We start from the raw sequence: 12300 nt of genomic DNA, 5'->3' as shown, positions 1-12300 counted from the left end.
TCAGAAACATTATAATGTGTCAAATATTCAATTACAATCCAAATTCAGACCTGTATCAAGCTTGAATATTGTGTCCGTTTTTTGCAATGACTGTTCAGGGTTGGACCTCTGCGGTCATATCCAGCTGCGCTCGGTGAAGCAGATTATTAATTTTAGCAACATGAGATTTTGATATTTTATTAGATCAGTATAAAAATATGTAGGGTAGATTACTGAAAATTTGGATGCCTTAAATTTCAATCAAAATTTAATCTTAGCAACATGTGGTTTTGATATTTAGGTCATAATAAAAATATGTAGAGTTATTTTACTGAAAGTTTAGAATTTCAATCAAAATACATATGTAAATAGCAAACAATTTAACATGCAGGCAAAAATATTAAAAAATAATCACCTATATCATTTGATGACAACTCAAGTATAAAATTATTTATCACATGAATAACTGTGGATTGATAATATTATTCATGAGATACCAATGTTCCAAGATTTTATGGGTTCAGGTAAATCACAAATTTAAATGTTCAACGAAGTGCATATTTTCTGTATGCTTGTATGCAGACTTTGGGAAATATCACGACATCAAATATCCACGAAAATACAACTTTTCCCCAATCCATGCAAATTGGTACCCACAAAAATAATCAACAGTAAGAAAAAAAACTTCTCATACTTTTGATCAAATGTCAAGATCTTATACTTAAATAACATTTGTGCTCCTCTTTCAGGGAATAAGCTATGATGATGCTATGAAGGTCAGAAGTAAGAACCTGACCCCAGCTTTGTTGACATTCTACAAGAAACCAGTCATGATACACCAGGGCCACATGCAGTGGCTATGGGATGTCAATGGCAACAGATATCTGGACTTGTTTGCTGGTATTGTAACTGTTAGTGTTGGACATTGTCACCCGTAAGTAAAAAAATATTATAACCATTTGTGCATCATACTCAGTAAAAAATTTTGACAATGTTACTGTTATTACAACCACTTTGACCAGTAAGTCATGCTAAACCATCAAAGAAGGAGTTAAAAAATTATTGAATAATGAACCAAAATGTAAGTTTATTTATTACGATTTCAATATATACTTTTAGAATTTATAATGCCATTTCTTATTTTTGCAATTACTATTTTTAGGTAAATTGACTTTTGGTAAGAGAAACATTGTTCAGCGTAGATACTAATGTAGAACTCTTTATTCTTTCTTAGTAAAGTTACAAAAGCAGCAGAGAAACAAATGAGAAAACTATGGCATACAACCAATATATATCTTCATCCTGCCATCCATAAATATGCAGAGAAACTTGTTGCAAAACTGCCAGGAGATCTTAAGGTACTGATATTTATAAAACCAACACAGTTAAAGTACTGTTATTTCACACAAGTTCAGTGATCTCATTGCACTACCACAGGAGCATTTCCTGTTTTTTTCAAAAACTGGGGGAGGAGGAGGCGCCTACCTAAAAAAAAGGGGGGGGGGGCTAGCTGTCATAAAGCAGAAAAAGTACTTAAAAAATAGAAGAAATCAGCTATAAGGGGGTGCCATAGACGAGTAGTAAATAGTTTAAACATTTACTTTTAAATGTAGAAAGTCTTATAACAACAACACTTTAGGGACTGCTGCAGAAAATTTATTGATCTACCCGGGGTACATGTTTTGGTGCCTAGGGCAATCAGTCAAGTGTTGTTCAAATTTGGATTAAACACAAACTGTACACATCCAGACAATAACTTATTATATATTTTAGTTCCATTATGTAAGATGACCAACACGTATTCATTCAACAAACATTTAAATTTCAATGACATTCACATTTTATTCTACTTTCTTATTCAAGTTTACTTCCAAACATGTATACTTTCACTTTCTATTTATTCTTCAGTACCATGGTTACATTGTGACATAATTTATGCATACCCGATTTTGTACTTCAGGCGTAAGAGGGCCAAGTGATCTTTTCTCATCACTTGGCATCCGTCGTCTGTCGTCGTCGTTGTCGTTAACTTTAACAAAAATCTTCTCCTCTGAAACTACTGGGCCAAATTAAACCAAACTTGGCCTAAATCATCCTTAGGGTAACTAGTTTAAAAATTATATCCGATGACCCCGCCCTTCAACCAAGATGGCCACTATGGCTAAAGTAGAACATGGGGTAAAATGCAGTTTTTGGCTTATATCTCTGAAACTAAAGCATTTAGAGCAAATCTGATATGGAGTAAAACTGTTCATCAGGTCAAGATCTATCTGCCATGAAATTTTCAAATGCATCAGACAACCCGTTTTTGGGTTGCTACCCCTGAATTGGTAATTTTAAGGAAATTTAGCAGTTTTTGGTTATTATCTTGAATATTATAATAGATAGAGATAAACTGTAAACAGCAAAATTGTTCAGCAAAGTAAGATCTACAATAATTCTAAACATGAACAAAATTGTCAATTGACCCCATAAGGAGGATTTTGCCCCTTAAAGTAAATTTTTGTGTCTGATGACCCCGTCTGCCAACAAACATGGCCGACATGGCTAAAAATTGAACATAGAGGTAAAATGCAAGTTTTGTCTATTATTATGAAAAACCATTATGAATAGAGAAAATTTGACTGGGCAAAAATGTTCAGAATGTTGAGCTCTACCATCTATCCGTTTACGTCAAAATTGTCAGACGACTTCTTACAGGAGTTATTGCCCATAAATGACAAATTTTACCATTTTTTTTCATTTTTGCCTATTATCTTGAAAACTATAATAGATACAGAGAAACCTTAAATTGCAAAAATAATCAGCAAGACAAGTTCTACAAATAAGTTAAACATTGTTGAAATCGTCAGCCTACTCCTTGTGAGAGTTATTGCCCTTTGATGATGATTCTTACAATATTTTGCGTTTTTGCCTGATTTCTTAAAAATTATAATAGATTGATAGAAACTTAAATAGGCAAAAATGATCAGCAAGACAAGATCTACAATTAAGACAATATAGAGGAAATCGTCGAATCTACTAACAAGTCACATTTTGCTGATTAAGGTAGTAGGCTGTCACTCTTTATATAGGAGTGATTGCCCAGCCCCTTAAATAAGGATTTTTTGTACCCTCTTTTTTGTTTTGAGCAAAAACTAAAGAAGATAGAGAGAAACTAAACAGACTAAATGATCAGCAATACAAGATCAACAAAACAGAATTCTATTCTTGTCTTCAATGTTGGAGAGTGTCCTTTGGGGCCTCCAGTTTGTATTGTTTTTATCCTGATGACGGTGCTCTAGGCACCAAAACATGTAGATCAATAAATTTTCTGCAGCAGTCCCTAAAGTGTTGTTGTTATAAGACTTTCTACATTTTATCTGCTTTATCATAACGACCCTGCATACCCGAGGTATCCACTTCGGGGACTCTACCGTACTACAGATTCACCAGGCGTTGGTTCACTTTCGTTTGTAATTTATTTACTTTTAAAGATGAACTATTAACACTGAAGTTGCTGAATGACAAAACAATCTAACTAATTTATTTGGGTTTTCAGTTATGCTTTAAAAAATATTAAGATTTTATAAATTGAAACAAACACTTGCAAAAGTTTCTGACAATGTCACAGGCAACTGACAAATTGTGTCAAATTTATGCAATTTTTTTTAGCACTTCCCATTTGAAGTTCATAGTAGAATATACAATATATATCAGTTTAAAAAAAGCACTAAACACAATTTTATATTGTTACATGTATTATTGAAAACAAAAACACTGGTTCAAGTAATACTTTATTAAATGATGTTAAATCAAAGAACACTCTTAGATCATGAAATCAAGCTAAAAATACTGTCAAACATACTGATTTAAAAATCAAGCCCTCTTACACTTTAAAGTCTTGAATTGCTACATGCCAATGTTTTCAAAATACAGAACATGTCTGCAGCATAGATACTTTAACATATGATACATTTGGTATGCATTGTACACAGAAACTGGTGGTATACAAATCAAAGTATGTCAAAATGCATTGCTGACAAGTTTTGAGGATTTAATGAATCAAATTAAAGTTAATTTTTTTGTAGGTTGTGTATTTTACTAACAGTGGATCAGAGGCTAATGATCTTGCATTGTTAATGGCAAGGATGTATACTGGTACATTTGAAGCTCTATCACTCAGGTAAACATTGTTAATAGCCAGGATGTATACTGGTACATTTGAAGCTCTGTCTCTCAGGTAAACATTGTTAATGGCCAGGATGTATACTGGTACATATGAAGCTATGTCTCTCAGGTAAACATTGTTAATGGCCAGGGTGTATACTGGTATATTTGAAGCTCTGTCTCTAAGGTAAACATTGTTAATGGTGTTGTGCCACGATTATTTACAGTATTCTTTTAATAATAACCTTCATTCATTGCTTTTCATTTGTATTTCCCGGTGTATATTTTCCACGAAACTAGGTCATACATATTTTCACTTTTGTACACTTGCTTGTTATGCGGAATGATTTTCTATAGTTACAACATAATTACCTTATTCAGAAGTTATTAATGCATCCTATTTTATCCATAGTTATCCTTTTATAATGTTAGAATTATCCAAAATCATACTTGTCAAGTTAAAGGCCATTTTGGTTTACTTTCACAATTGTGTACACGCGTACTATTTTTAGGTGTATTGACTAACTTGATCTTTCAAACGTTTAGAGAAAAGTATAGTCAGTTTCAAATTATAGCCGCTGGCGAACAGCTGAGTTTCAGACAGTGACCCAGAATTATTTATTCAGGTATTTTGGCACACACTGCAATTCTATTTAATTGATTTATTAATAACTATTGTTAATGATATTAGCTTTTAATAAAGCTGCTTTTATTTATTTAAACAAATCTTATTTCTTGATTATCCAAAGTTTGGACTTCAAAACAGTTTTATTACTTTGACTTTAATTGATATTTGTATAATATCTGCCAAACTATTTACAATAACGGTTGGCGCTACAATTGGTGGCAGCGGTAAAAACAACATTTAAAAAAAAAAAGAAAGAAGGAAAAAAGTAATACATAAAAAAAAAAAAAAAACAACAACATACAAATCAGCTTATATTGAAACTCAAAGTGTGGTTTACATATAATATTATTGAACACCAAGAGTTATTGAAATTCAAGGTGTATTTTTCCATATAAATTATTGAACACCAAGAGTTATTGAAATTCAAGGTGTATTTTTTCCTTATAAATTATTGAGCACCAAGAGTTATTGAAATTCAAGGTGTATTTTTCCATATAAAATATTGAACACCAAGAGTTATTGAAATTCAAGGTGTATTTTTCCATATAAAATATTGAACACCAAGAGTTATTGAAATTCAAGGTGTATTTTTCCATATAAAATATTGAACACCAAGAATTATTGAAATTCAAGGTGTATTTTTCCATATAAATTATTGAACACCAAGAGTTATTGAAATTCAAGGTGTATTTTTTCCTTATAAATTATTGAGCACCAAGAGTTATTGAAATTCAAGGTGTATTTTTCCATATAAAATATTGAACACCAAGAGTTATTGAAATTCAAGGTGTATTTTTCCATATAAATTATTGAGCACCAAGAGTTATTGAAATTCAAGGTGTATTTTTTCCTTATAAATTATTGAGCACCAAGAGTTATTGAAATTCAAGGTGTATTTTTCCATATAAATTATTGAGCACCAAGAGTTATTGAAATTCAAGGTGTATTTGTCCTTATAAATTATTGAGCACCAAGAGTTATTGAAATTCAAGGTGTATTTTTCCATATAAATTATTGAGCACCAAGAGTTATTGAAATTCAAGGTGTATTTTTTCCTTATAAATTATTGAGCACCAAGAGTTATTGAAATTCAAGGTGTATTTTTCCATATAAATTATTGAGCACCAAGAGTTATTGAAATTCAAGGTGTATTTTTCCATATAAAATATTGAACACCAAGAGTTATTGAAATTCAAGGTGTATTTTTCCATATAAAATATTGAACACCAAGAGTTATTGAAATTCAAGGTGTATTTTTCCATATAAAATATTGAACACCAAGAGTTATTGAAATTCAAGGTGTATTTTTCCATATAAAATATTGAACACCAAGAATTATTGAAATTCAAGGTGTATTTTTCCATATAAATTATTGAACACCAAGAGTTATTGAAATTCAAGGTGTATTTTTTCCTTATAAATTATTGAGCACCAAGAGTTATTGAAATTCAAGGTGTATTTTTCCATATAAAATATTGAACACCAAGAGTTATTGAAATTCAAGGTGTATTTTTCCATATAAATTATTGAGCACAAAGAGTTATTGAAATTCAAGGTGTATTTTTTCCTTATAAATTATTGAGCACCAAGAGTTATTGAAATTCAAGGTGTATTTTTCCATATAAATTATTGAGCACCAAGAGTTATTGAAATTCAAGGTGTATTTTTTCCTTATAAATTATTGAGCACCAAGAGTTATTGAAATTCAAGGTGTATTTTTCCATATAAATTATTGAGCACCAAGAGTTATTGAAATTCAAGGTGTATTTTTTCCTTATAAATAATTGAACACTAAGAGTTACTGAAACACAAAGTGTATTTTTCTAAAAATATTTTAATAACATTAAAGGTAACTGAAATTAAGTATTAATTAAGTCTGGTATATAAAATATGAATTTAAGACACAGACAATTACCACTTCCTATGTTTTTAAATAATAGAGGGGGAGGGTCCCCAAGAGCTCCCTTATATAGTGTTAATTCCAATTTTTCGGACTTAACAAGAGAAAATGAGACACAATTTGTTTCAAATAGTGGGTTATCAAATATGCCAAGTTTACATGGTTCCTCAAGTCAACTTACCTTGCCTGCTTTAACCAGTAATAATTCATTAAATGAACCGGGGGTGTCAATGATAAGAGACAGTGCACAGAGCATTAATGTTCCTGTACAGAGTGCACTGAGCACAAACGTACAACATCAGAGTGCACCAAGCACATATATTCAAACTCAAGGTGCACCTAGCACATGTATTTCATCCCAAAGTGCATTGAGCACTGGTCATTATACCCAAAGTGCACTGAGCACTGGTCATTATACCCAAAGTGCACTGAGTACTGGTCCTTATACCCAAAGTGCACTGAGCACTGGTCCATATACCCAAAGTGCACTGAGCACTGGTCCTTATACCCAAAGTGCACTGAGCACTGGTCCATATACACAAAGTGCACTGAGCACCGGTCCATATACCCAAAGTGCACTGAGCACTGGTCCATATAACCAAAGTGCACAGAGCATTGGTTCATATACCCAAAGTGCAACAAGCACATTTGTTCAAAACAGTAGCGCTTCAAACACTTTTGCAAAAGTACAAGGTGTACCAAGCACATGGTCCTTTTCCACGGGAGGAATAAGCACATCTTATGCATCTAATCCATTTCATGATCAGACAAAGACGGCTAATATACCACAAATTACATCATTCAGTGACACCAGTTTCAACAGACCAATCAGACATAATAACGGTGATGACCAACAAGAAGTATTTAGATTGAGAGAGAAAATAAGGGAAATTGAAAATGAAAGAGATTATTACAGACAGCAGAATAACCAACCAGATAATACAAGACAGCAAAATTTTCAATCAGAAAATACAAGACAGCAGAATATCCAACCAGATAATGCAAGACAGCAAAATTTTCAAATTGAAAATGAAAGAGATTATTACAGACAGCAGAATAACCAACCTGGGCAACCAGATAATATAAGACAGCAAAATTTTCAATCAGAGAATACAGGACAGCAAAATTTTCAACCAAATAATACTAGACAGCAAAACAACCAAATGAGATACCGAACAGACTCCACATCTAGCATGCAAGATAGTTATCACTCAAGACTACCATTCTACAATGGAAGAAGTGACTGGAGTACATTTCAGATGCAATTTGAAATTATTGCTGAAAGAAATAATTGGGACCCAAGACGTCAAGCTGAGGAAATATTACTGGTGCTTAAAGATGAAGCTGCAAAATTTGCATCAGAGCTACCGCATGAAACAAGGAGCTCGTTTCGACTTTTATCCAAAGATATGGAAAGAAGATTTGGAGATAACAACCTGCCTGAAACCTACAGAAAAGAGTTGCAATTTACCAGAAAAAATTACAAGGAGTCAGTAAATGAATATGCTGCTCGCATTCAGACAATGGTCAGGAAGGCATATCCAGGCATGGATAATCAACTATTCAACAATATTTCAATTGAACATATGTTAAATGGATTAAATGATCAAAGTATTGCCTATGATGTATTGACAAAAAGACCTAAAACTATGGAGGAAACAATCAATCTTGTAGCATGGCATACTACATGCAAAAATGGATTGAGAAGCAAAACTCAAATAAGGCAAATTGAAATTGAAGAAGAAGAAAGGTCTTTTGATGCTGATCAGTCTGATGACATAGAAGTGAGACGAGTTGGAGGTAAACGATTTGTTACAGAGGAGCGTCTGAATCAGTTTGGTAGAGAGATGAAAGAAAGTATCACGACTGAAGTAACCAAGTCTATTGAGAACATAATGAACACAAGGCTACCAACATCAAATACATACCAGCCTAAGAAGAATTTTAACAGCCAAAATTCAAGATGGAATAACAAGGACAAAAACCAGAAGCAAAACAATACAAGATGCTATGCATGTAATGAAGAAGGACATTATGCAAGGTCATGTCCTAACCAGAAACAGACACAAGGACAGGTTTCAGACGGAAATCCGTTAAACTAAAACGGGCTGAGACTAATGGCCAAGTGTCAGCCCACAATTGCAAAATTAAAACAGACTTAGTAGATATAAACCAGACAAATGAGGATCAAGTAGATAGAAACATTGAATGTGTGTTTCTTGGTAAGGGGATTGAAAATCAAATGGTGAACTCTGCCAGTAAGAAAGAAAGTACAGATTTTGTTGCTGAGCCTATACCGGAGGACCAAGGTCTCTCTTTAAATGGTGATAGTGGTCAGGATACAGGTGCTGAAAAGGACGTGATATTTAACACTAAAGAGGAAATTGTAATTGATCGCGTAACAGCAGCCAGTATTAAGGTACCAATGGAAGTCAGTAATCAAAAAGTAAAAGCTGTAATTGATACTGGAGCAGAAGTTACTGTTTTAAATGAAGACATATTTTTCCGCCTTCCAAAAACAAGCAGATCAAAGTTGAAACCAGTACTGAAAAAACTAGTTGTTGCCGAAGCAGGGAAGCAATTGGGAACAAAAGGTATAGCAGCAGTGATGTTAACACTTGGAGACTCAAAGTTTGTCTGGGATGTATATGTAGCAACAATTGGTGATGATTTGTTGCTAGGCTGTGATGTCCTTGATGAAATGGATATAACAGTAAACTCTAGAAAAGGAATTCAACTGAATGGAAAATGGATTGAGTGTGAAGTTAACCGCAAGTCAGACATGATAGCAAGAGTGGTTTTAACTGAAAATGTAACCGTTCCAGCCAATTCTGAGATGATATTATTTGGTGGGAGTGATAATACTGATGCTATAGATACCAGATATACCATGCTACAACCAGTGGTTGAGGATAATCGGAAAATTATGGTTGCACAAATCCTTGTTGACCCTTTTGAAAAAGTCATCCCTGTTAGACTGGTCAATATGGAGGACCACCCTGTACAGTTAAAAAGAAATTATTTAATAGGAGAGTTACATCCAGTTACAAATATTACACAGTTTGATGACATCCAAAACAGTACAAAACCTTTGGAAAATAATACCAAGAATATCTACAAGTTGCACAATTTGAAGATGAATATGAACCTTACAGATGAACCAGTAGGTATTCCTGATGACTGGAATAGTACCATTCGGAAATGTAAAGCAGGAAATTCCTTGGAGATGGATGATAAATGCAGAAATGAGGCCAAAATTCCTGCATTACCAGATCATCTTAGTGATTTATTTGAAAGAAGTAGTAAAAACATAGCAAATGAAGAGACCAAACGAAAGCTTTCAGATATGCTCCTCAAGAACAGCAAGGTATTTGCTGGTTCTAAAACTGATGTTGGAACATGTTCCTTTATAAAGCATAGAATAGACACAGCTGGTGCAGCACCAGTAAGACAGCCACTTAGAAGGACACCAATAGGATTTGAGAATGAAGAATTTGAGAACTTACAAGATCAACTTAAGACGGGAGTTATCAAACCATCAAAATCAGCATGGGCTTCACCTGTAGTACTTGTTCGGAAGAAAGACAACTCTGTGCGCTGGTGTGTGGATTTTCGCAGAGTCAACGATCTTACAATTAAAGATGCCTACCCAATTCCTCGCATAGATATGTGCCTTGATTGTCTAGCGTCAGCGTCCATATTTTCATGTCTCGATCTTCAAAGTGGTTATTGGCAGTTACTGGTAGAAGAATCAGACCAACCAAAGACTGCATTTATTACCAAGTATGGCCTGTATGAATATACAAAGATGCCTTTTGGACTCTGCAATGCCCCAAGTACTTTCCAGAGATGCATGGAGTTGATATTTAGAGGACTTCAATGGCAAACACTCCTGATATATCTCGATGACATTATAATTTTTAGTTCTGATGAAGAAGAACATCTTAAAAGACTAGATGAAGTTTTTTCAAGACTTATAAATGCAGGGCTCAAGCTTAAACCATCTAAATGTGATCTGTTAAGAGAAGAAATATTATACCTAGGCCATGTGGTAGGAAAAGTGGGAATAAAGCCAAATCCAAAGATAGTACAGTCCGTACATAGCTGGAAAGTTCCATCAACAGCAAAAGAGATTCATCAATTCCTTGGTCTATGTAATTATTACAGGCAGTATATATTCAAATTTAGTGACATTGCAGCTCCACTCAGTCATCTTACCAGAAAAGATGTACTTTTTAAATGGACACATCCCTGTCAAGAATCTTTTGAAAAATTGAAAAACGCACTGACAACATCACCAATATTGGCATACCCACAATCAGACGGAATGTTTGTATTGGACACAGATGCATCTAATATAGGTATTGGCGCTGTGCTGTCTCAAATCCAAGAAAACAAAGAAAAGGTTATATCATATGCATCAAAGAAGCTAGACAGGGTACAACAGAGGTATAGTGTCACAAGACGAGAACTACTTGCAGTTGTCACATTTATACAGCAATTTCGGCACTATTTGCTTTGAAGAAAATTTTTGCTGAGAACAGACCATGGATCATTAAGATGGATATTTGCATTTAAAGACCCTCAGGGACAGTTAGCACGATGGATTGAAAGTCTTAGTCAATACAATTTTGACATTCAACACCGTCCAGGTACAAAACATTTGAATGCTGATGCAATGTCTAGAAATTCTAATGAAAATGATCTTTGTATACATTTGAAAGAGGGAAATCTTGATTCCAGTTGCACTGAATGTATTGAATGGAAACGAGAATGGTCAGAATTTAGAAAAAAGGTTGATAATGTAAAGAATTTAACTGATAAACCTATGATAAGGAATGTAACACAGTCAAGCCATAGTCATTGTTCCAGTTGGCTAACTAAATACACAGAAAAAGAGATGAGTACATTCCAGAAAGAAGATCCAGATTACAGTTTTTTACATAGATGGATGGATGAAGAAGAAACACCGGATAGAGATAAATGTGCCAGTTTCAGCCCAGCAGTAAGACATTATTGGCTGAATTGGAGTAATATTGTCCGTATTGGTGGAGTAATATACCAAAAATGGAGAGAAGTTAAAAGTGAACAAGATCACTTACAACTTCTAGTACCAGCTGTTATAAAGAAAGAAATAATCAGCTGTCACGATACTGCATATTCTGGTCATTTTGGTATTAAGAAATCAGTCCAGAAAATGAAAAATTATTTTACATGGTATCAAATGACAAAAGACGTCAGAATACACATAGAAAATTGTGTAATTTGTACTAAAAGAAAAAGTAGAAAATCAAAAGCTTGGTTGGTTGATTATAGAGTGGGTTACCCTTTAGACAGAGTTAGTATTGATGTAATTGGACCTTTACCACAAACACAGAGGAGAAATAAATATTTATTGGTAATAGGAGATAATTTCACCCGATGGATGGAAGTTTATCCTTTGCCACATCAAAAGGCTGATATTGTGGCACATAAGTTTGTAATGGAATTTATAACGAGATTTGGAATACCACTAGAACTGCACAGTGACCAAGGCAGTAATTTCCAGAGTGAATTGTTTAACGCTGTCTGTAGCATATTAGAAAAAACAAAGACCCGGACAACACCTTACCATCCTGTCTCAAATGGGCTTATTGAGAGGTTT

At 33.7% G+C, this 12300-nt stretch overlaps 2 protein-coding genes across 45 annotated transcripts in view; both read left to right on the top strand.

Annotated features, from left to right (window-relative positions):
* Positions 1–12300, top strand: part of LOC127702387 (alanine--glyoxylate aminotransferase 2, mitochondrial-like) — an 80213-nt gene that overhangs the window by 24674 nt on the left and 43239 nt on the right. For both annotated transcript variants that reach the window (XM_052206546.1, XM_052206545.1), the window contains exons 3-5: positions 729–913; positions 1214–1337; positions 4050–4144. In XM_052206546.1, coding sequence (XP_052062506.1) covers positions 729–913; positions 1214–1337; positions 4050–4144 — 404 coding nt within the window. The remainder of the gene's footprint in view (positions 1–728; positions 914–1213; positions 1338–4049; positions 4145–12300) is intronic.
* Positions 4151–10479, top strand: LOC127702388 (uncharacterized). Of its 43 annotated transcripts, none has more exons than XM_052206560.1 (4): positions 4151–5184; positions 5390–5697; positions 5749–6260; positions 6312–10479. In XM_052206560.1, exon 4 carries the CDS (start codon positions 6647–6649, stop codon positions 8756–8758), a length of 2112 nt encoding a protein of 703 aa, XP_052062520.1. In that variant the 5' UTR covers positions 4151–5184; positions 5390–5697; positions 5749–6260; positions 6312–6646; the 3' UTR covers positions 8759–10479. The 43 variants fall into 43 exon arrangements, 38 of the variants coding, with proteins under 38 accessions (XP_052062520.1, XP_052062530.1, XP_052062511.1 ...); XM_052206570.1 differs by having other exon boundaries at positions 4151–5236; positions 5544–5697; XM_052206551.1 differs by having other exon boundaries at positions 4151–5492; positions 5544–5697.

Source organism: Mytilus californianus, unplaced genomic scaffold, assembly GCF_021869535.1.
Source record: "Mytilus californianus isolate M0D057914Y unplaced genomic scaffold, xbMytCali1.0.p SCAF_5, whole genome shotgun sequence".
Taxonomy (NCBI): domain Eukaryota; kingdom Metazoa; phylum Mollusca; class Bivalvia; order Mytilida; family Mytilidae; genus Mytilus; species Mytilus californianus.
Note: the sequence above shows the minus strand (reverse complement) of the source record. Positions and strands in the feature narration are given on the sequence as shown.